General features: G+C 36.4%; 1 protein-coding gene across 9 annotated transcripts in view; it reads left to right on the forward strand.

Annotated features, from left to right (window-relative positions):
• INPP4B (inositol polyphosphate-4-phosphatase type II B) overlaps positions 1-25,964 on the forward strand; it is a 759,315-nt gene that overhangs the window by 414,507 nt on the left and 318,844 nt on the right. For all 9 annotated transcript variants that reach the window (XM_042935411.1, XM_042935413.1, XM_042935409.1 and 6 more), the window contains 2 exons: positions 6,395-6,513; positions 8,540-8,656. In XM_042935411.1, the coding sequence (XP_042791345.1) occupies positions 6,395-6,513; positions 8,540-8,656 (236 nt within the window). The remainder of the gene's footprint in view (positions 1-6,394; positions 6,514-8,539; positions 8,657-25,964) is intronic.

Below are 25,964 nucleotides of genomic sequence, written 5' to 3' on the forward strand. Positions count from 1 at the left end.
AGCCATAAATCAGTCAGTATGATATAGAGCCACATTTTTCTAAGAAGTAGCCTTAGGAAAATATTTATTAGTGAATACAGAATATCCTGACTACTCAGGAAATTCTGTGTGGATATTATTATGAAGCAGCGCCACTGTGCATTCTGCCATTTTACTGCATACAATTGAATTATCATGGATTGCAGTGCCCTGGAAATGGAGCAGTGTTGTCTTCTGAATCCAGTCAGGGGATCTGAACTGTATCCTACACTTCAGAAAATTGCTTTCTTAACATTCCAGAGAGAAAGGAAGAATAAAGAACAGAAAGGAAGAAGAGACTAAAAACAGGGAAGTATGTTATACATATTATACTGGCAAAGCAATAAAAAGAGGAGTTATGATGCTATGTATGTATTACATACATTTTTTAACGTATGTTACAAATTTATATAATTTAAATTTAATCACTGGTATATAATGGTAACTGGGAAAACATATAATGGAGTACAGTAATTTTCTGGACTGGAAACATAACCCAAATTGGCATATCAATTGATTAGTGGCATCTAATTTTCTGGAATACGAGGAGAAAGATATATATGTGACATTTTAAGAAACCTGACCAAATAAGAATTTGAGAAGTAAATAAAACACTGTATTCTAGGCCTCAAGAGTCTTTCCCACAGCGTTTGGGGAAGTGGCTGATTCTCTTAGCCATAGTAAGATAAGAATGGTGCTATTGAGGGAGCCTAGAAGCCAGATGGTTATTTCTCTAAAGCCCTGTTTGTACAAGGCTGCTTTTCTATTCAGGATACCCCAGCCTCTGTGCCCTGGCATTTTTTGCCCTTGAGTGGCATGGATTTATCTCTTCCATTTTCACTATGAAGGGTCTGTAGAGGGTACAATCGTTAAGATTTCAACAGAGGAGGAGGTACGCTTCTATTAGGCTATATTGGGTTCTAACTACAACATTTACTTTTAATTGCAAGAAAAGGAAGAGTTATTAGCAGTCTTCCTTTTTCGATGAAGGAAGTATACAGAGCAGAAGAGCAAGTCTTTCTATAATCTGTTGGAGCATCTCAGTTATTAGATAATGCCTCCCTGTTAGCCATCACTCTCTGTATAAAGGAACACTACCTCCCAGCTAAATGCCTACTTATAGGGTGAGTTGACTATTTACATGTAGCTCATTTGCCTGGCAGACAAAAAAATAAGGCTTTCTGTTATTTTTGGTTGTTATTTGGAAGTTCCTAATCATAGGTAAAATTAACAAGTGTAAGTGTCCACATCTGATTTCACAGAAGACAGCATATTAATGATACCTATGATTTTGGAAATTAACAAATAATCCAGTAAAAGGTTTTAAACATTTTTATTTATCTATATGAAAACAAGAAAATACCAAAAAATCACAGCTATAAATTTAATAAAATTCTTTTACTGAAGAACCATATGGTTATACCAAATTAGGACCAACCTGGAATATCTCAAGCATATAACTACTATAAGAATATTGGATAGATAAAATCCATTTTTGCATCAATGCATAATTATATTCATAATAATAATAATATAATGTGCCTAGCATTCTATATACATTGCTTCCTATAATCTTTACAGCAAATCTATGAAATGTGTCCTTTTAAGTCCACTCTACAGATTAGAAAATAGAGACTCAAAGAGATAATTTATCCAAAGTAACATAACTTCTTAGACTAGATCCAGGTTTCAAATAGTTTTATCTCCAGTGAAAAAATCATTCCTCTGTGTTCTATATATTATACTGTGTGGTTTCTCCTCTAAGCCTAACTTTCTTTTTGCTAATGTGAGAACAGAAAATAGAGATGTGGAAATTCTTGTCAAAGTCCCCTGCCCCTGCCTCCTTTGCTTGTGGCCATTGCTTTGTTCTGGAGGAAAGAGGATAAACTTTGTTAGATGCCAGTAACACTGAATGGCAAGAAGAGAGATGAAATGGAGTGAAGCAAGAAAAATGACCTGACTTCAAAGAAGAAAGAGTTCTTAAGGGGAAAGGGGTAGATACTTGAAGTCGACTGTGAATTCACACTGCCCTGTGGCTCATGCTGCTGCTCTCATGAAAGCCTGTGGCAGGCACCTTTGCTTATTTGTGGACTCCATATCTGATGCAGGTCTTAGAATGCTAGGATTTGGCCAATGCTGCTGAATTTGAAGGCACTTGAACAGACAGTTGTGTTCTGCTTCAGATGATTATTGCTGGGATCGAACTCTCTGATAGAGGAGTCAAGAGACAGTTTTAGGCTTCCAGCTAAAATTGGCTAGAATCATGGAAAGGCTCTATGGATTCAAGAGACTTGACATGCTTTAGAAATGATGGCTGAATGAAACAAAAACTGTTATGTTGTAAAAACTGTATTTCTGGGTAGAGAGAATATTTAATTTAACAAGAACTCTGAAGACCCCTGACCCCCTTAGCTCCTGGAACCTCAAATATTAGAACTAAGGAGCAAAAGATGATTTGTGCTGTCTTCCTAAGAATTCAAGTAGTAGCTTTGAGCATCTAGACCGTAGGCTAGAAACTTCTGGTCCTTAGGCCAAATCAGTCACAGATGTATTTGTTGTATGGTTCTTATAACTTTAGCCTACACAGTGACTGGGATTTCAAGCTCTGGACAGATCCTCAAATCAAGCAACAGTGGGCTTTCATTTCTTTGGGCAATGAATTTGAATAGAGGTTCCCTCTGCTAACACAGCATAGGCTTTCCAGTTTGCTCAGTGCCCAGCCCTCCCCTGAGATATTGAGGCTGCATTTATTTTTTATCCTTACACTTCTACTGAGAATTCCCTACCATAGAGTGAGAGCTGTGTGACTCCTTTACAAATCTGAGCAGGAGACGCGGGTCTCATTCAAAACACTGGCAATAGAAAGTGAACCCTCAAGTTGCTAGTTACTGTAACAAAGTTGACAGAAAAAAATAGTAGCTCAAAACTATTTTATTTTTGTAAAGAAAAGTTTAAAATTATAAGCTTTTTTAAAAAAAGGACTCATTACTTCTATATGGCAGTTTTTTCCCTTTTTGGTAAAAAATAAAACAAGTCTATTCAATGGACACAAGCACATCTGAATCCCAACCTATTAACATCTTGTGTATTTAAACTCTTCTGGACTTTGGGAATACTTTTAAATAGCTCAGTCCAAAACAAAACCAGTAAAAAGGAAGAAATAATTCCTTTATTTATATTCCTATTATTTATATAATTATATATATAATCATTCATATATATATGTGTGTATATATATATATGAATGATTGCAGAGAGACATTCATTAACTATGCATTTGACTCAATAAATTCTTAAATAAAATAAAACAGAACAACAGAAGCAAAACCTAATGTACTTTGTTAGTCTTATGAGTTGAGGAAGGCCATGTAGGCAGATCAGAGTTTTGTTTGGGTAATGGGTTGTGGCAAGTATATCTGGAAGATTGACAGAGTTTTTAGGCTTCTTTATTGGCTATCACATAATTCCTATGCAGGTTAGACTTTATAGTGACCAAATGAGTGATATCTCCATGAAGAAATCCAAGCAGTCATCATTTATCACCCGTTCAGTGGGACAGTTTCAGGATATATAGATCCATGGCGTGTATGGGTTTCATGATATGAAATACAGTGACTCACCTACTGGATTGTATTTACAAACAAATATTGGACATGGTGACAGCTTTAAGGAGTTATCTGAATATGACTGAGTCAATAAAAAACATTTTACACAATAATAAAACACTAAATATTGGTAAATGTTGATATAAATATTGGTAAATATTAGTATAATGATATTGATAAACTTTATGTAGAAAAGTCCATTCATAAAAAAGGCATTAGCCTTTCTCAGTTAGATGCCAAGAGACAGGTAAACAGATGAAGAAATAAAGTGTTCAAGAGTTTGTGACTTAATGTCACATAACTAGTAAACAAGGAATCTAGGAATACAGCTCAGGAATTCTGACTGATCTTAGGGTCTTTCCATGATATCTTACAGCCTAAGTATTAGGGAACAGAAAGTCTTCTGGGGTTTTGGGAAGAAAAGAGATGTGTACTGCCCGAGGTATGACTTTAGTTATTGTTTTTTGTGCTTGTCTTAAGATATGGAATATAAAGGAATACAAAGTGCTATTATTGTTGTTTTTACTTCTTCAGTATTGGGATATCTGCAAATTGGGTTGGAGAGAACACTTCAGTTTAATGAAGACTTTGTTTTTATTAGGAGTGAGTCTGAGAGTTTCTCTCATAAAAGAGAGAATAGCAGCTTGCTTCTGGGAAATAATCACAGCCCACCACTGATAAGAAATCTGAAAAGGAGTAACTCATTTTGAGCAAACGTGTCATAAGCTCATAAGGTAGAGATGAGGCTGCAGGCAGAAAGAGGGCAAGATGCATGTGTTTGAAGCAAATGAACTTCAGCTTTAAAATCCAAGACAGGTATAGTCAACATCAGTAGATGGAGAGAAAGCTGAACACCCTGAGCATATAACCAAGCAAATGAGTTATGAAGTTAAACAGATTCGCAAGGCAAGTAGAGGAAATGATCAAAGTAACATCAAAGAACAGGAAAGTTTAAATCTAGCTTTTTTTTTTTTTTTTTTTTCCTTCCGGAGCTATGTTGACATTGAAACCTCACATCAGTGTTTCCTAAAACTGCACATCTCTTGGGTGGGACAGTAAAGAATTATGGCAGCGGGTCTTCCAAAGGTAGGTGCCATTTGTGCAGGAGAGGAATTCAGTACAGCAAGAAAAGAAATGGAACTAATGGGGAAAGATGTAAACAAAGCACCAGTGTTCCACTAATGTAAATGTGAGCACTTAATATTCCTAAGCCTCTAGTTTTCAATATGTAAAACTGAAATAGTAAGTCCAAGTTCTGTTTTGAGAAATAAAAAGATAATTAGCAAAATGCCTCAAAAAACAGGGAGGGCTAAATTGTAGCTATTACTTTTTCCACACATGATTTCCTAAGCTCTCCTGTATTGATAGAGGCATTTAAAGAGAGGTGGTTTAAGTAAGGAAAAATCGTGACAAAATACCATCCACGAACAAAAGGATCTCAAAGTCTGGCAGGAAGAATTAAGGAGGTAAATATTTTGCCCAGCATTGCTGAGCTAGTCGAATTGGGTGAAAACCAGGCCTGTTTGGTTCCAAATCTCTATCCCATTCTGCTTCTATAAATGAGATGATCTGTAAGCCCCTGGAAGATGCTAATTACATTTATAATTTCCTCTGCTTTCAAGTTTTGGATTTAAGCCATAGTACCTGTGTCCCAGTGGATGAAGGTCCTGTAAATTGCCGCGGTGACACAACATAGCTTAAATGCACCCATCCTCCTGTCCCTTCCTGTACCGGTCAGCACCTGTCAGAAGTGTGGGGTAAGGATGGTATAGAGCCCAGCACACTGTCATCATAGATCTAGAACCCAGTTTCCCCCAGCTCGCCTTGGGCCTTCAGCTGAGCGTAACTTGAACCCCTTCTGGAGAGGAGCCTTTGCATCATATTTAGCCACCCAAAGGCAGGTAGTAAAACTATTTCAGAGCCAGGGGAGAAAGCACTGCGACAGATGTTGGACCTGCTGAAAAGGAATGTAGTTTTGATTTTCCCTCAGTATTGTGGGAATGATATGTGGGAGGAGAAGATATTCAGGTAAATATGGTATGGTGATGAGACTCTGTAATATGAGCCTGGTGTCTCAAAGGAAAGTTATTAGTTTGCGGCCCCTGGGCAAAAATTAACCCATCCTTATTCCACATTTCTGCCTCCCAGACTTGGCTGGTATCCCAGACAGAGGGCATTTTTAACCCCTCCTCTGCCTCTGACTTGTGGCTTGCGTGCTGCTTTGGTAGTGTAGCCTCTCTTCCCAGTTTCTGTCACTGTGTATGATTGTAGGAGGCCAGCTCTAGCCAATAGACAGGTAAGGACCAAGGGTGCATTGGTACATTTGAACCAATCCAGCCAATGTCAATAAGGAACAGCGTAAAGTTTCCCGGATATAGCCCAACTCAGCTTACTTTGTCTGGGAGTGTGACTTAAAGCCCAGGGGTTTAATGACTAATTAAAGTCCCTCAAGTCCCTGAGCTGTGTGTGCACAGTCACACATTAGAGCCGGGATCCCCGGGGCAGTCAAGACTAGCAGGAGCGGCAAATGTTGTCAGTGGAAATGAACTCTCAATTCAGCTCTGCAACACGTGACTTCCTATTTCTGTAAGGTACTTCCAAGGGACTTCCTCTGTAAAAAAAAAAAAAAAAAAAAAAAAAAAAAAAAATCAGCCTGAATCCCAGGAGATTTCATTCAGCGCCGTCGCTAAGTTTACTTCCAACTCAGACAGAAGTTTTCCCTGAGACATGGTGTTAGTTTCTTTTCTTTCTCTTTCCTCCGTCATTGTCAGCATGCAAGGATCTTGTGGCTCCTGTCCGTGATCGGAAGCTGAATACACTGGTGCAGATCTCAGTAATCCACCCGGCGGAGCAGGGTCTGACAAGATACTCAAGCACGGAAATCGTGGAGGTGAGTGAGCAAGCTGTGTGCCTGCATTTCTCTGCTCTGCTCTCACTCTCTCAGCCTCTTTCTGGATTTAAGCAAGCAGCTGAAATAAGTTAGCCCATGGCCTGTAGCTACGCTATGTTACTGTCCTCTGTCATTTGAGAAAGCATACCTGAGGTTATTAAGCATGCATTGGTAACTTACCAGAATAAACAGATGAGAGAAGAACTTGCCTTTTTCATAAAAGACCTTATGTTTCTTTAGTAAATAGAAAGAAAAAAAAATCCCACATTGAATCCTTAAATATAGCAGCAAGTAGGGAAAAAATATATAGAGATTTTTAAATTAAATGGAATGAATATTTGCTTTTGGGGGAAAAAAGAGAACCATAAAGTACCTAGAGAAGTTAAGTGTTTTTGCCCTTTTCGTTTTTTCCTATGTTCTTCAGTCTGCCCATGGAAACTTTATATTCTCTGCTATTTGTGTGTGTCTTTTTAAAGTAAGATGTTTTTCAAAGAAAGGTAGATGATTAATTTCAGAAACTGTAATGTTTCTAGCTAAAGGGTGTAAATATTACTCATCAGATGAGAGATTTCCTATTTACATTTATTGTTACTAATATACATTCAAAATGTGTTGGGAGGAAATTTGTTATTTTATTGGATCAGATTCAAAAGAGGAAGTGTTTCCCTTTTGATTATTTTGTTCTCATCATGCATATTTCATGAACTTAGTGAATAAGAGATACCTGAATATCTGGGACTAAAGAAAGTATACTTTAAACTCCTTAGCTCTGCGTGATTTTTTTAGACTTGTAAACCCTGTCTGTTTTGCATGAGGAATTTCTCTGCAAGGAACTAAGCAGCCTACCCCAGACCGGGTTTGCTCAATGCTGACCTGTGCCTGGCTGGCGGAATAAATGATTCAGACTGAACTCTACTCATTTCTCTAATGAGAATGACCCAGATCCTGTATGGAATCTTGAATCTGCCCTTTGGAAACTTTAGGTTCCAATGCTGGTATAATTTGTAGTTAATGCTGTGGTTGAATTAACAAAAATAGCCTCATTCATATAGCAAAAACTTGAATAAATTATAAAATTGTTTATGCTATGAAAAAAATTTAAGTATTGTTCCAATATAATTATTTTTAAAACATTGCCAAAACTTAAAAGAAATTATTTTGACACACTTCAGATGTTTATGTTTGAACATACATAGCTATTTGGGGCTGTTTTTTTCCAACGTGTCTAACACAGAGCTGAACAAAAAGTAGTATTTGTTGAATACAAAGAGAAAGAATGAATGGATAAATGAATAACTTGAGCTTTCAGAAACTCATAGATTCCTGGTTTACAGAATTGTAGCAAACATCTCCATGATATTTGGTAATATGCATATTTAAATATCGATGTCAAATTTAATGTTGGATGTCAGCTCTCTAAAAATGAATTATGAGACATTGAACTATCCTGTGGGGCACATCCTAAACTAGTAATTTTATAGCCCCAAATCCATCATATGAAGTTTCTTTCATTAGTTTTCAAATTGGTTGGAGAAAAAAAAAAAAACCCAGCTGAACATCTCAAAACAAATGGACATTATCAGAGCATGGCTTTCAGCTGAATCATTACAGAAAGGAAGTAAATGGTACTTTATAAGAAAATAGCTTCATTTTACTTTGATCAGTCAATATCTTAGATTTTTGTATACATTTCATGTGAAATCCATTAAATGTATTCTAGGTGGACTGACAACTGACCCTAAAGGAGAGTTCTGCATATAATGAAAATAAGCTGTTTTTCCAGACTATTAGCAGCTGTGACACTGATGTAGTAGCATTTACTATCAACAGCTATATCAGTATTTGGGGCCCTGGGCCTTCTGTCGCCCATGAGCATCATTTGGCAATTCAGGTCTCTCTTCCAACAGAACTATTTCCTAGAAAAACAAACAGACTCAGACACATTTTCTGCGCTCTCGTGTGTCCCTGCATGCTGCCGGCTGCAGTTGCTGCTTTATTGAATCAAAGTTGTCTGCTGCTGTTGCAGGGAACAAGAGACCCACTGTTTTTGACTGGTGTCACATTCCCATCTGAGTATCCCATCTATGAGGAGACCAAAATAAAGCTAACAGTCTATGATGTCAAGGATAAGTCTCATGACACTGTAAGTACTTACACTTCTTTCTTTCTTTGGGAAAAGAAGTTATGCTCTTCCAAACTATTGGGTTTGGGATATAACTGGGCATTTTTCAAAGAGGGTATTTATACTGTGTTTATGCTTGCCTTATGTTTATAGTTTCCTGACGTCTCCCCCCACCCCCTTCCAATTCACTTGGCTTAGTGCCAAACTGGCAATTGGTTAGAAGCAAAAGCTTTCAGAACATATTTTTCTCTTTTTCAGGAAGGCTGGCTTGATCTCTTGGTTTACATTTCTGTTGTTGTTGTAAGGAGTTGCTGAAGGAGTCATATTGTGGGCATAAAGCAAGTAGAAAGGATTAACTTTACATGTTTGAAAACTTTCTAGAGATTGTAATTATTCTAAAACAGGAGATTGATAAAGGGCTCTATTTTCACAATTTCTTCCTGTACATATGAGAGAGAAACTCCCTCTATTTTCCCGAAGTTGTTCCTGGCACTAAAACAAACAAGAAGTACTAGGCAGATGTTTTAAGAGGCCTATTTACGTGAAGGTCATGTAAAGTCCCAATGGTCTTTTGTCCTAAATTCTTCAGTCTTCCCACGGTGTCTGACTTCTCTTCCATGACTGCCAGGTTAGATAAGTGAAGTACCAGGCATTACCTCTAGAGGCCACTCTGAAAATTCCTGGACAGAGGAGAATCCTGTTGGGTAGGTGCTGAGGAAGGGATGACTTCAAAGGAGCCCTCTTCTTTAAATCCCTCAGGTCAGCATGAATTTTTGTCTGTTTTCAAGACAGGGGAGCTACGGCAGTGTTGATGATCAATAGTGAAGCACATGCCAGGAAACACTGAAGGCAGGGAGGCCGTTAGGTACCAGAAGAGTTCCTGTTGAAGCTAAGGGGCACTGCTGGACCTTGGGAATCACACATACCTAGTCTGAGGAAAGCGTCACTTGAAACTTAACCCTCACCTAGGTTATGGTTCAAGTAGATAGTGGGAGGAGGTGATACAACTGTGCAGGGGAGTAGTAAGCAGGGAAACGATTAGGATGATGGGACGGTAAGCAGCAACTATGGGATTTTATGTTCCTCCAAGCACATGATCAAATTCAGTCCTCCCGGCAGTCCCAAGGCACAGACAGGACAGAATATGGAAAGGACAGAGGTATAGCAACACTATGTTACAGAAATGAATGTTTTCCCTAAACTCTCAAGTTTGTGAAGTCCTTAGAAATATCAGAGTTAGAAATATTAAATACCTAAGGTGCTTCTAGTCCCTTCACTCTCTCTCATTTAGAATGTGCATGGATGTTAATGCTTTAGGGATAATCAGCTTACTCATTAATTATACTTTTTGTTGGCTTCTGTTCTGAAAGCTAATTATTTAAGGTCTTTTAAAGACTTCCTTCCTTGATCAGAGGTGTCATCACATAAAAGTATTGGATGAACTGGGATCCCTGCTGTAAAATACGACTTGTGAAATTTGAACACACTTAAGAAACGCAGGCGGCTTTCATTTACAAAGAGCTGTTAATTAAGGCATAACCTCTTCCTTAAAATAACTAACAATTGGTTCTGGAAATGGAAGTGTAAATAGAAACAGAGTCTATTAATATGCTAATAATCCCCACAGACATATAGTCTTTATCCTGGAAGTTTTTCTCTTGTTTCTTAAGATTTTCTTTGGGTTGGGGGTGGGAGAGGGTAAGAAGAGGAAGCAGGAAGTGGTTTTAAAGTACAATTTGTAATGATGAGCACGTAACAACCTAAAACAATTTAAGATCATAATACTTTTAAGACCTACGAAATGAAAATATGTGTTTGTGTTTTAGAAAATTAATGAATTATGTGCTTGTATTTAAAAGTAGTTTAAATATTTGATCCTAGTAAATCATTGATCATGTTAGGCTGGCCCAAAACAATGAGATCTTCTACCAACTGAATACTAACTAGTTGAGTCAGATGACTAAGTTGCTTGCTCTTTCCTATTGAGTTTATCATTACTTGGAGTTCATCAGTCAAATAAATTTGTTACTTTGCCATTTCATATTCATTGACATACCTGTTTATATTAGATATTTTTAAAGAGAAATGATAACCTTTCATCTGTGCCCTTGATATGGCTATTATCTAATTAGTCATTGTTCTTGTATTCCTCCAAACATTGGACCTAAGATTGATTACCTTAACTTAGTAACTTCAGCAGAAATGCAATTAATCATTATAATGAATGAGAAGAGTCTGTTGATTCAGAATGACTATTGTTTCCTCCTACTACATTCTTCATCCTCCTCATTCACTTCAGCAAATCTCTCACTGTGACAGATGGATGGATAATGCTTAGCAGGTGGGAAGGTAGGTTATGGTTGGGTGATAGGGTCATTATTAAAATTAGAGTGACTGGGGCGCCTGGGTGGCTCAGTCGCATCCAACTCTTGATCTCCTCTCAGGTCATGATCTCAAGGTTGTGAGATCAAGCCCTGTGTTGGGCCCTGTGCTGAACATGGAGCCTGTTTAGGATTCTCTCTCTTTCTCTCTCTCTGCCCCTTCTCTGCTCACATGCATGCTCTCTCTCTTTCTCTCTGTCTCTCTCAAAATAAATAAATAAACTTAAAAATAAAATAAGAATGAACTTTTTATTAATTTCCTCACCATCAAACTTTGTCTTTTTCCACTTCTTCCCATACAACTGATGTTTTGGAAGATACTGAACAAGGCCCTTTCAACACTCAGATAAGGACAGCCATCAATCTGCAAACACATGATTAGGTCACAGAATTGGTTTACTCATGGTAGAAATGTGAATTTCTATGTATTTTGCAAGAGCACAAATTGCTTTATTCCTTTTGTTCTTAGAGTAAATGTTTGCTGTATCCCTCAACTTGTTAGATGTTCAGTTTATAGGACAGAGTCCTGTGTCCATTAGATACTGAACATTTCTCAGGTGAGAATATATGTCCTAAGACATTTTTTACTGCCAGTTACTAGCAATCCTCCATTTGTACCTTTCAGAAAAAGTTACCTTATCAAGATTAGATGTAAGTGTATTGAACTGTATGAGTTAATGTTCAAGGCAGTTCACTTCTAGTGCAGTTGCCTATACGGAAGTGTCTAAGTTTTTTGTGTGTGTTTTTCTATGGAAAAGAAAATCATTTACATTTTGTATACTTTGACTTGGCTTGATTTTCTACACTGACTTTTGAGAAGGTTAGGTATAATTATACTTGTTGAGATTCAAATTCTATAAGCTGGCCTTCTTCTCTATCTTCTATAGAAGTACAGCTTTTTCCTTAAAAAGAAATCGATATTATTGATCACTAAGCATATACCAAACACTATGGTTAATATGTATGGTTTGTCCTTTAGTCTCCAAAAAATTCTTTGAGGGAAGTATTACTGCGTCCATTTCAAAGATGAAAAAATTGAGATTCTAAAGCCTTAAGTAGGCCAATTCAAAGATCCTGTCTTTTCTCAAGTGTACATATGTTGTTAGGATTGCCCTCATTTTCACTCCCACACGATGGTATTTTTATTTCAGCTGGTATTTTAAAAGCATTCTTTATTTAGGTCTTCAAAACTGATTGAGAAAAAAAATGTTAATATGTCAATATAGGGGAAAAACATATCCAAATTTTTTAAGCACTTAGATTAAGTATGTATAACTAATTGCAGATGTCTGAATACATTTTATAATGAAGTGGCCAACTAATCATGAAACAACAGCTATTGTTACCTGTTGTGAAGTGACTAAGTTTATGTCTTAAACTTTTGCTTTTGTCCACCTGGCCTTGTTTTCTCTTTTCTTTTGTGTGTGCCACAAGGTCTTCTCAACTTGCTGGTTCACTCAGACTTTGTCTTTTGTAACGCTCTGTCTCCATCATAACATAATTTGCAAGGGGAGTTACTGATCCTGAATCCATAGTATAGAGGTAGTTCAAGGTTCTAAAATATTGCTGCCCTTCAAATAAAACTTCACTTTCTTTCTACGTGTTGATAAATGGTATATATTTACAAAGAGCATATTTATATTTTATTGAAACATAATTTATATATGATAAAAAGGACAGATATAAAGTTTCAGTTTGATGACTTTGACAGTCGCATATGACCGTATAACCTATGCATATTCAAGATATAGAACATTTCCATCATTCCAAAAAGTTCCTTTGTGCCTCATTCTTGTCAATCGCCACCCCACATACTCTGAGGCAACAACTTCCCCATATATATATCACCATAAGTTTGTTTTGCTTGTTGAAATTTATGTGAATAAAATCATATAATATGTGTTCTCTTGTGCCTGGTATCTTCTGTTCAAACACGTTTTTGAGATTCATTTATGTTGCTGAGTGGTATTATTACTGAATGGCATTACGCTATAGTGACACCACAATTTGTTTATTCATTCTCTTATGGATGGGCATTTAATTACTTGCAGCTTTTGACAACAATGAATAAAGTGTGTATGAACATTTGAGTACATGTATTTGTGTGGATATTTGTTTTTATTTTGGGAGGTAAATACTGAGGAGTTAAAATTGTTAAATCATAGGGCAGATGTCTGTTTAACTTTTCTAGGAACTGCCAAACTGTTCTTCAAAGTTATTGTATGGGTTTATTCTCCTACTCTTAATTCTGTATGAGAGTTCCAGTTAACTCCACTAATAATGATATTGTCGATCATTTTCATTTAGCATTCTAGTGGGTATGAAGCGGTATCTTAATGGGTATTAATTTGCGTTTTCCTGATGACTGATTCTTTAAGTACCTTTTCCTATGCTTAGTGGCCATTCATCTTTTCTGTTTGCAAGTTTCTGTTCACGTTTTTTCCCTTTTTAAAAAAAAAATGGGTTTTCTTTTTATTGTTGATTTATAAGAACTTTTCATATATGTGGATGTAAGTGGTTTTATGAATATAGGTGTTACAAGGGCCTCTCCTCCCTTTGGCTTACCTTATAATTTTCCTAATGATGTATTTTGTTATTCAGGGATTTTAAATTTTGAGTGAGTTCAGTTCATCAATCTTTTCACCCATAGTGTTTTTTGTGTCCGCAAAGATTATTATGCCTCAGGTCATGAGAGTATTCTCCAGTGTCTTCCTTCAGAATGTTCTATCATTCTAGCCGTTACATTGAGGAATGAGATAGGGATCAAAGTTATTTTTCCCATGAGGATATCCAGTTATTGCAGCAATTTGTCAAAAATACTTTTTTCTTCATTAAATTTAGTTGGTGTCTTGAATAGAAATTCAGTTGTCTACTGATAGATGCAGGTCTATTTCTCAATGATCTCTTTTCTTCCATTGATCTCTTTATCTAGCATCATGACAATAACACAAAGATTGTAGCTTTATTGTAAGTCCTGCCACCTTTGTGCTTTTTATCAAGATTTTTGTTTTGTTTTGCCGATTCTAGAGCCTTAGTTTTTCCACATAAATTTGAAAACAGCTTGTCAATTTCTTCAATTGGGATTGTTGGGATTTTCAACAATCTGTTGAATTTTCAATGGGATTTTCATTGGAATTTTGTTGAATGTATATATTATTTTGGAGGGAATGGACATCTTAACAATACTGAGTCTATTAATCTTTAAATATGCTAGACATATCTATTTATTTACATATTTAAATTTTATCAGGAATACATTTGTGTTCACATCATTTGTGTGTGATCATAATATATTTTAAGACTTATTTCTAGGTATATTTGATAGTTTTTCATGATAACATATAAGGTATTTTTTAAAATATAGCTTTAGGGGTGCCTGGGTGGCTCAGTCGATTAAGCGTCTGACTCTTGATTTCAGCTCAGGTCATGATCTCCCAGTTTGTGGGATTGAGCCCACATCAGGTTTTGTGTTGAGAGTCTGGAACCTGCTTGGGATTCTCTCTGTCTCTGCCCCTCCCTCTCATTCTCTCCTAAAATAAATAAGTAAACATAAAATATATGTGTGTATATATATATATATGTGTGTGTGTGTGTGTGTGTGTGTGTGTGTGTGTATAGTTTTAAACTCTTGTTTGTTAGTATGTAGAAATACAATTACTTTCTGCATATTGGCCTTGTAACCTACAGTCTTGTTAAATTCACATATTAGTTCTAAAGCATTTTTTAAAACTCCGTAGGGTTTTATAAATATGTAATCATGTTACCTGCGAATAATGCAAAATTTATGTTTTCTTTTCCAGTCAAAGTGCATCTTATCTTTCCTTATTGCACTAGCTAGGTGCAATAGGACTTTCAGTATAATATCAATAGAAGTGGTAACAGTGGAAATCCTGGTTTTGTTTCCAGACATAAGGAAGAAGTGTTCAGTAATTCAACATTAAATATGATCTTAACTGTAGGCTCTTCATCGATGTCTTTTGTCAGATTGAGGAATTTCTCCCTATCCCTAATTTTCTGTGAGTTTTTATCACGAGTAGTATTGAATTTGGTCCAATGGCTTTTTTTGGTATATATTGAGAGGCTTAAATGTTTGTCTTACTTATTCTGTTAATGTAGTGAATACATTAATTCATTTCTGTAAATTAAGCCAACCTTAGATTACTGGAGGCAATTTTTTTTCACTTGGCAGCAATCTTGCCTCTCTCTCAAGCTTCAGCCTAGCACATGGGAAAATCGACCTCTGCTCCTCTGCTTCACATTGGAAAAAGCCCTGTGCAGCTCAGTGGTGAAATCTCTCAGCTCTCCTGTACATTGAAATCTCCTCCTTCAGTATGTGATGTCCCATGGGAAGGAGTAGGTGGATGGGCAAAATTCATTCATGCAATGGCTAAGGCTCCTCATGGCTCAAATCTCTCATGCCAGGCAACATGTGCTCATTAAAAGTTTATTACGAGTCCGTCTGGTTTCTATGGAAGATCCTCCGCTTCCTGCTGCTCAGCCAGGAATAATACCAGCCATGGGTATGTCTTCCTCCAGGAACAGTCTGTCTTTCCCTGGATTTCATTTCATTTGGTTTATTTACATCCTCAGGTTTCTGATGGGTATAACAAAAACTGATTTGGTAGTGTATTTGATGTTACTATAGGAGTGGCAGTCTCTTGCAAATTTTTGCATCTTTACCAGAAGTGGAAGTACTATATATTTAAGTTCTTTCCTTTAGCATTTATGCTACTCTCTCTATATTTGCATTTCCATCTCCTTTTCCCCTCCTCTGTAGTTGACATATTCAGTGTATTACAATCTATGCTGCTCTTTACGTTGTTTTTCCTTTCTTCTTTTATTCCTGTTTTCTGTGTTACTATCTTCATTCACACAGTACTTGCTCTATATCATCTGTTCAGGGCTTTTATTTGTTTATTGTTTTTGTTTGGACTCCCAAAATAGAGGAAAGAATATTCAATACTTCCTTACTTTCCCTAAGAAAATAATGTTTGCATGGAGACAGGCCAGCTATTGGACAGTCTTATTTGAAATAAGAAAATGAATTTACTCATGAAGTAAAGGAAGTTTCTTACAAAACCTTTTGGCCTTAGCAGAGTGGCCGCTTGACTCTGTGAAGTCGCCACATCCTTATTTCATGGAGATTAGCAGAACTGTATTTTGAATATTTTCAAACTTAGCTGTCTACAAATGTGTGTTAGAAACATTGTTTAACCTAGCTTAAAACACACACGCACGCGCGCACACACACACACACACACACACACACTAATACCTAGAATTAATTTGCCTTTTTTCCAATTAAAATAGAAATGATGATGGGTCGTCTGGGTGGCTCAATTGGTTAAGCTTATGACTTCAGCTCAGGTCATGATCTCGTAGTCCATGGGTTCAAGCCCCAAGTTGGGTTCTGTGCTGACAGCTCAGAGTCTGGAGCCTGCCTCGGATTCTGTGTCTCCCCCTTTTTCTCTGCCCCTCCCCGACTTGTGCCCTCTCTCAAAAATAAATAAATAAATAAATAAATAAACATTAAAAAATAGAAATGATGACATAAGGTCACTTCCCATTCTCTTTTCAAAGCTGGGAAAGTTAATTAATGTTAATCACAAACATAGAGGACCATAATTTACCCTGTGTTTCCCAATTAACTCTTATTCTGAGTCTGACTTCCATTGAACATTCAAGAATGACTTTGAATTTTTTACTCTCATAAGTTTTGATCAGTGAGCACTTTTCATTTTAGGCATCATGAAATATCACTGGGAAGAGTGGTTGGGGGAGTTGCAGGGTAATTCTATTTTGAGCCTGTTGAGTCTACAAACTGGAGTTTAGTCATGTCAGTGTAAATCTAATTTGATGGGTGCTGCCCAGAAGTTTTAGGAAGTTCTCTGATCCCTTATCATAAGGGAACAGAAATGTAGGCAGTGAGGTTTGAGCCAGGAATACAGCCTGTGTACATATGGAGCACCTTAACACCAAAACCTGATAAATGTTAAAAAAATAAAAGCTATACCCAAATTTCAATTAGAAACATAGGTACATAAGTTGTAAGTGAAATAGCATTCAGTAGAATTCATCTGTGTGGAAAAAGAAAAATACATTCTGGAAAGCAAAAATGGCTCAATATCAGAACATCTATCAACATAATCTATTTTATTAAGTAAAGGAGAAAACTCATTTGATTCTGTCAATGGATGGTAAAGATGCATTTAATAAATCTAGTGGTCATGTCTAATAAAAAATAAATAGATTATATTACAGAAATATAATAAAAAACTATCTGAATAAGATAATATAAATGTTGAAACAATGAAGTGCTAAAATCATTTCGACGAGACACCTAATTAACCACTATCATCATTATTATTCAACATCTTCTTGGAGACTATAGAAAATACAATGAGAAAATTATATTACTTATGTAAAATTTGGAAGACAAGAAGCAAAACTATTTATCTATTGATGTGATTAAAATATCCAGAAATCCCAAGAGACTTTAGAAATAAAAACCAAATATGATTTGGTAAGTTGGTTGGTTATAAGATCAGTATATTTAAAAATCAATAGCACCCTTCTTTTATAGCTTACATTACATAGAAAAGTATAAAATCTTATTAAAGACTGTAAAATAAGGTCTTTACCAATAGGAAAACTTACTTGTGTTAGAAAATAATATAATTACCATCAATCCAGATCAATTTATAAATTTAATGTAATTGCAAATAAAATATTATTTTTATGGAGAGGGATTTGGGGGATTGGATAAAGTGATCTTAAAATTTACTTAACTAAATCAATATCCAAGAATAGCCAAAGACATTTTTAAAAATAGTAAGATTTGCCTGATCAGGCATTAAAACAAAACATAAAGCTACTGCAGTCAAATCTATGTGGTTTGGTCATAGGAATAGACAAATAGAGAAGTGAGACAGAATATCAAATCTAAGAGCAGATTCCAGGAAAGCTGATAATTGACTCTATGAGGTAGATGGTTTAAGTCAGCAGGTAAAGAGTAGATTATTTAATACAAATGGTATTGGTTAAATGACTGTCCATCTGGATGAAAATGATAGCACAGTCATATTATATGTATAAAAATACATTTTACATAGATTAATTAAATGTAGAAACTAAATTGCATTAAAGCTCTTGCAAGATAGTTTAAAAGATATATAATCTAGAGGCAGGAGGTAGGGAAAGTTTTCTTAATAATGGGAGTCCAGAAGTTGACATTTAGTCAACAAAAGTTGACATTTGACTATATGGAAATCTACACATTTTACATGAGGATCTATGGCATAGACAAGACAGAAAAAGTAGATATGGAAAACTATATGCAAGTCAAAGATTGGTGGATTAATCCCTATAATATTTAAAAAGTTCTTTCAAGTTTAGAAAATGATATTTAAAGAGGTTGTCCTCAGAAGAATAAATCTAAATGACCAAGAAACATTTAAAAATGTTCTAACTGTATATTCTTAAAAACACAAAATTAAAATAGCAATGTGATCAATTTTTACTAATAAACTGGCAAAAATTTTAAAGACCATTGCTGGCAGGGATGTGGGAAAAAGTGTACTCTCATGCACTGTTGATTTAATGTGAAATTTTACAACTTAAAAAAAAAACAATATGCCAGCATTTATTAAAATGGAAAATAAGTATACATTTTGATTTGGCAACGTTACTCCTGGTTATTAACCTCTTCCAAGTAAAACACTTGTACTTGAGGATATATGGAAAAGGATGTTTGAGCATTGCTCAAATAGTGAAAAATTAGAAACAGGGTGAATGCTTATCAGTAGTGAAGTGTGTGAAAAAATTCTGGTGTGTCCAAACTAGGGATATTATGAAGCCTTAGAAAAAGAAGGTGTAATTCATGGGAGTTCTAAAAGCAGACCTGGAAGATTCAGGAGGGACTGCATAATTGAGAAAAGCAAATGCCAAAAATAACATATAATCTAATTTCATGAAAACAAAACTACTAATGAAAAATGCCTTTATATATGTATGTGTGTTGTTTCTGTATTTAAGATAGTATATACTTATAGATGACTGTTATGAGTATGTAGAAATATAGGAGGGTTAAGGCAATGGGTTGAGTGGGGGGAGGAGGGGTGTGGATGATGAGGCAGAGTAAAAGAAGAGATAAAGGAGAGCATGAAATAAAATAAGTGTGATAAAACAGTCATGTTAACGGATTTGCTGACAGAATTCCTTATTTTTAATAAATTAAAATAAATGTAACTTTTGAAAATGACTGCCATTCCCATTACTTTTATACAAAATATGTCATCCTAAGAGGAGTGTTCCTTTTGCATCTTGAAGATTCAATATGGGAAGTCTGTCAGTGGTCCTGGATGAAAGGGAACTGCAGTGAACAAGTGGCAGCCTGAAGGAGTACTGGTGGGCACAGGGCAGGGGCTTCAGCATCTGGGGAGATGTGAGGGACCCACTGTCAGGGATCATCTGCATGGAATGGAGACAGCAGCCGAAAACATCACCGAGCTCGTTCAGAGCAGAAGAGGAAGAAAATGGCAATCATCTGCAATACTTGATGAAGTCCGTGGGAACTCCCCAAAATAACTAGGGGGGTACTCATTGGGGTCTCTTGGATCTGCAGTCTCAGGGGGAAGCACCATCTTCCCATGCTACATTATAGTCAGTATGCTGTGCAATGCATTTGTGCTTCAAAGTAGATCTAGGAACATTTATCTTTCCACCTGCTAACAGTAGTCGAGTGATCTGATAACTGACTGCTGTGATTTGTGAGTCTGACTTGGACTCTGAACTGAGTTATTTCTGCTTCAATTTATTTCCCTCGTCTCTGGGATATTTCACTCATTCCTACAGTTTTCAAGTATCCCCCAGCTGTTACCGTTTGTTCAGCATCTTAGGCCATTCGTGCCTGGCTGGCCAGCCCTGTCTCATTCTTACAGCAGCTTTCTTGGCTCAGCTGATATGCAGGTGGAAACTCTGTGCACACCCTGTCCAATGCGGGTGATCCCTGAAACGCACTGTGGGCACTGAGGACACATGTTGTGCTTTGGCCTCCCATTCTTTCTTGGTTTTGCAAAGCTGAAATGTGATGTATTGCCAAAACATTTCTTCTGATCAGAAAGGAGCAGAAACTAGTGATTTAAAAGGTTAGACTGCTTCAGCTAGGAATAGCTTTTAATTACCGAAAGTTTCTATACACCGCACAGCGGGAACAAAAGGAAATTCTAAAGAAACATAGGCTTTCCTTAGAGCCATCTGAATGGAATGATAATTAAAACTAAGTTCAGGCTGGTATTTAAATTCACGTGAAAATTATTTTTAAACCTACTGAGCAGAGTCATGTACACCAAGGCAGAAGGTGATGTCACATCCTGAAAAATGTTAAGGGACATCTGTTTCCACATCCCAAAGATTTTCTTCTCATGTTGCCATGAGCCAGGTTACTTAGGTTTCATGGCATTAAGTCAAGCTGTCTTTTAAGATGTGCTCATTGAGGATGGAGCTAAATGTTAAGGTGGCAGCTGTTCCTTACATCATGTCCTAAGGAATTCAGTATGTGAATTCCTGAAAATATTGGTCTCACATACAAACTCGGGTAATTGTTTTTAACCATGATAGAGAAAGCAGCCTTCGGAAGGCACTATGGAGATTTGTTTAATCACATATGGGGTCTATAGGGATATTTAAAATTTTATTTTTTTATTTTTTTAATGTTTGTTTTTGCGAGACGGAGACACAGAGTGTGAGCAGGGAAGGGGCAGAGAGAGAGGGAGACACAGAATCTGAAGCAGGCTTCAGGGTCTGAGCCCCCGACATGGGGCTCGAACTCATGGACCTGAGCCAAAGTCAGACGCTTCACCAACTGAGCCACCCAGGTGCCCCATGGATATTTAAAATTTTAAATATCATTCTTCTCTTTTTTAAACTGCTATTTTGGTTTTATGAAAAGGGCATTTATAGTCATATTAGTGGTTTAAAATGTGTGAAAACAGTTTCCCAAGAAAAGCTTAATTGGATAGGATTTAATATAAACAAGAAGTCACCCACTGCAAACCCCAGCAAGCCTCCATTTGAGGCATTTAAAGTATGTGCTAAAGCTACCATGTTTGCTTTTCACTGCTGATTTAAGTTGAGACATAGTGAAATGTAAATAGCAGCTTGGTCTGGCCTCAGAGCAGCAAAGAAATGGGGGCCTCATGATAGAACCTCTAGACAGGTGCATGCATATTCACACATACATATACACCCAGTTTTAAATATGAATATGTACATTGAGTAATATAAGGCTTTAAACATTAAGTAAGGCTTTAAACTTTAAATTCCAGGATCAAATTCATTTGTTGTCCCCCCAAAAAGCCAGAAATATCCTTAGGGTGATGTTAATATTCAGGGAAATGTTCTTCTTTCTGTAAAGAGAACTTTTTCAGGTGGTGTAGGTTTAAAGGCAGAGCTTGTCTCTTAGATTCTGCTTCACTGCCTTCTCCATTCTGCTTTCTCCAGCACACATGTGCAATAGTTGCTTTCCCTGGATGTCCCACCTTGAACTTGCAACCTAAACAAGTATCTGAGAAAAAGCAATACCAAACTGGAGGTGAACTATTGTAACAAAGCCATGAGGCATCTGAAAACCCCACCAGTGGATATAATATTTCTGAATGCTATTATGGGAAAATGCAGTGCATTTTAGAAAGGACTGTAGCAAGAACGTTTTCAAACCTGGGATCAGAAATACAACTCTTGGACCCTTCAAGGATTCCTTCTCAACTGTGATGCTGCATTGAGAGCACAGAACATACAGTTACGAACTGGAAGTTCTAATCTCAGATCTGCTACTTAGTCGTGTGACCTTAGACAAGTTATCCATTTGGGGACTCAGTTTCCCCAGCTCTAAAATGATCATCAATCCTGCTCTGCCTACTACTGGGATGAAAACAGACTAACATATGTAAAAGTGCTCTGGAAACTAAAAATGTAGTAGAAATGCAAGTATCATCATCATTTACTGCAGATATTATTCAGATATTATTCTGGCACTCAGGGCATTCTTTCCTGAGTGACACTGGTATATTTCCAAGATCAGGATTAGTGGTTTCATGGTATCAGACTCCTCAAGGCTGACCATGTTTCCAGTGAACTGGTCAGTCTGGATACATTGGATGTTCTTGCCTGGTGACTTGTGGCTGGGTGCAGAGCCCATACTGTGCACCAGCCATGTTTCAATTTGAGACATATGAACAGCAATGAATAAGAATCTATTTTCTTTGTTGTTATTTTAGCATTTCATTTATCTGATACTCTGCAGTTTGATTCTCCAACGTCCATTTCCTGTGAGTATTTCTTTCCAAAGGGAGAAAAACTGGAAAAGATGATTACTGCAAAGGCGTGCCCAAATTTTCCACTGTAGTCATTTAAATACTGATTCTCCTTCTGACTTGGGTTACACATAGCAGTGTGCCTGTGGGTCTATCTTCTGAAACCACTGTGAAAAGGAGTATGAGAGAGAGAGAGAGAGAAAAAAAAACTCTTCTTTATGATTCACTTTTCAAATCATACTTATACCTGATGGGCTGACCAGCAAATCACCTTTTCCCTCTTTTTCGTTCTTCTAACTCTGAGTTATTATCCAGTTTGATTTTTGACACATCATTCAAACTGCCTAATGTGAAAGGCTTTTATAGGATTCTTTGACCTTGGATGGAGCAGAAAGTAAAGAATTCTTTTGTACCTTCCTCACAAACTTACTTCACTTTCCTTCTAACGACTTTTATTAGACAAAAGATTAGCAGAATGTTTCTTCTCTAGCCTGACCTCATGAGATTCATGAATGCTTAACTAGATGAGATTGTTTGAAGAGCTTCTGAGGCCATAGCCACCTAAAAATTGTGGAAAAAAAAGGTTTTTTTTTCTATAAGGAAAATGGTTTAACCATTTGGACTCTCAGAAACATCAAAGATAGAAGGAAAGTTTTGAGTGTTATTAATTAATTAAACATCAGACCAAACTACAAGTCGTGTTACTGCATGACAGATTAAAGAAAAGGATTATCTTATTACTTTATAGTTATCCGTATCACTTCACCCTTTAGAACAGTGCTAATTCTTTTTGGGGCATCACAGAAAGTAAAGAACAAATAAATGATATAAAACTCCAATATTACAAATAATTCATATATGCAGTATTACATTTGATCCTCCTAGGTACCCTGCTGTGTTATATAGGGCCCTGGCATGTCAGGAAAGTAATTTTAAACAATTTGCTGAGGGTCACCCTGAAATCACCAGTTTCTAAGTTTGAAATCTAAGTTTTCTGCTGTTGAATCCACTGGACTGTAAGAAGTTTCTTAGGAATAATATTAAAGTCCCTACCTCTTTTACTAATTTGAGTTTGATGATGATTTTCAATCAATCCACTGCTGAGGATAACCACACCTATAAATGTGGTTAACAACTTCCTTTTTAAGTTGACCTTTAGTGAGAGGAATAGGGGAATTTATTTTTCAAAGGCACTATGGATATCTAGAGTAACTACCTTGGATAATGTATCTTGTTCACAGGGTCAGTGTACTTGAATAAAGGTGCTGAAATGCCCTGATGGCCTTTTGATTGTTTATTTCTATGTGGATAAGTGTGCCTTAGGCTACTGTGTAATAGCTTTGATAATTATATGATAGTACTATTTGGCCTGTCTCAAGTTAGCTGGCTTATAGAATGTGATTCTTCTCTTTGGAAGAACTGGCATCCAAGAGAAGCTCACCCATGTTGTCAAGTCACCATGAGATCTTATGTCATAATGTCAAGACACAAATAGCCAAGTGAAGGGAAGAACTGTATATATATATATATATATATATATATATATATATATATACATATATATATATATACACACACACACACATATATATATATACACATATATATATATACACATATATATACACACACACACACATATATATATATATATACACATATATATATACACACACACACATATATATATACACACACACATATGTATATGTGTGTATATATATATATATATATATATATATATATATATATATATTTAATTTTGTTAATGTTTATTCATTTCTGAGAGAGAGAGAAAGAGAGAGCGCACAAGCCAGGGAGGAGCAGAGCAAGAGAGAGGGAGACACAAAACCCAAGGCAGGCTCCAGGCTCTGAGTGGTCAGCATAGAGTCTGACACGGGGCTGGAACTCAAGAACCATGAGATCGTGACCTGAGCCGAAGTCAGAAGCTTAACCAACTGAGCCATCCAGGTGCCCCGAACTGTATATCTTAATGTTATTTCCTCTAATGAGAAGTTCCTATAGATTATTTGCTATACTATGTTTAGTTGTGCCACAATTTATTAACTCACTTAAATATTTTTATACTTCCTCTGTATAAGAAGTATAAAGTTTCATGTGTTAAGAAAGCATAAAGAGGGGCACCTGGGTGGCACAGTTTCGTGGGTTTGAGCGCTGCATTGGGCTGTGCATTGACAGTGTGGAGCCTGCTTGGGGTTCTCTCTCTCTCCCCCTCTCTCTCTCTGCATCACCCCTGCTCATGCTGTCTCTGTCTCTCTCAAAAAATAAACTTAAAAATAAATAAATAAATAAAATTTTAAAAGAAGGCATAAAGAGATGACAAAAACAGCCTTCTTTATATCAGTTTGATTTTCGTTATGATAAATTTGACATGGAGATGGGATATCCATGTGTAAATATCTAAGTAAGCATTTGGAAATAGGTGCATGCAATTAAGAGAAAGTGACCAGGATATATATTGTCTAGAAACATCTGCCTGAGAGTAGCTAAAATAATTATTTCTTAATTTTTTTCTCACACAGCAAATGGGAAAGGTGTAATATCATCTGATTGTCCCTTTTACTCAGGAAAGCAAACCTGCCCCAGACTCTTTCTTGCATCTCATTGACTAGAATTGTGTCCCTCAGTGATAGCAAGGGATGCTAATAAAGCATGTATCTGTTCTTCTCTACTTTCTGTATTGGAACGTGCAAAAAAGAAGCAACTTGGAAATGACTTTTGAAGTAGGCAAGTAACCACAAGATTTGGAATAAAGATTTTGCATCCTTACAGAAGTGAACTTTGAACATGAGAAAAGCAAGAACGAAAAATAGGAGAAAATGATCAAAGTCAGAAACTTGGGGAACACTGACAGGAAGAATGAGAGATGATTAGGTTTCAGTAAAAAGGTAAAGAGCAACCTCTCACCTGTTAAGATGGCTACTGTCACAAAACAAAAAATAATAATAAAAAAACACTAGAAAATACCAAGTGTTATTTCTCCATGGCTAGGATGTGGAGACATTGGAACACTTGTGCACTAGTGGTAGAAATACAAAATGGTTCAGCTGCTATGGAAGACAGTGTGGAGGCTCCTGAAAAAATTAAAAATAGAATTACCATATGATACAACAATCCCATTTCTGGATATATCCAAAAAAATTGAAATCAGAATCTCAAAGAGGTATTTATACATCCGTGTTGAAAGCAGCACTGTTCATAATAGCCAAGAGGCGAAAGCAACCTAAACGTCTATTATTGGATGAATGGGAAAACAAAATGTGGCATATACGTATGATAGAATATTATTCATCCTGAAAAAGGAAAAAAAAAAAACCCAAAACATCAAACTCTATAATTGGAGAACGCTGATGACATTATGCTACATGAAATAAGCCAGTCACAAAAAGACAAATTCTGAATGATACCACATATATGAGGTATCTAAAACATTCAAATTCATAGAAACAAAAAGTAGAATAGTGGTTACTAAGGGCTGAAGAGAGAGGGAAATGGGAAGCTGTTATTTAATGAGAGTAGAGTTTCAGTTTTGCAAGATGAAAAAGTTTTGGAGATCTATTTCACAACAATCTGAATATACTTAACACTACTGAACTCTACACTTAAAAATGGTAC

The sequence above is a fragment of the Panthera leo genome, chromosome B1 (genome assembly GCF_018350215.1).
Source record: "Panthera leo isolate Ple1 chromosome B1, P.leo_Ple1_pat1.1, whole genome shotgun sequence".
Taxonomy (NCBI): domain Eukaryota; kingdom Metazoa; phylum Chordata; class Mammalia; order Carnivora; family Felidae; genus Panthera; species Panthera leo.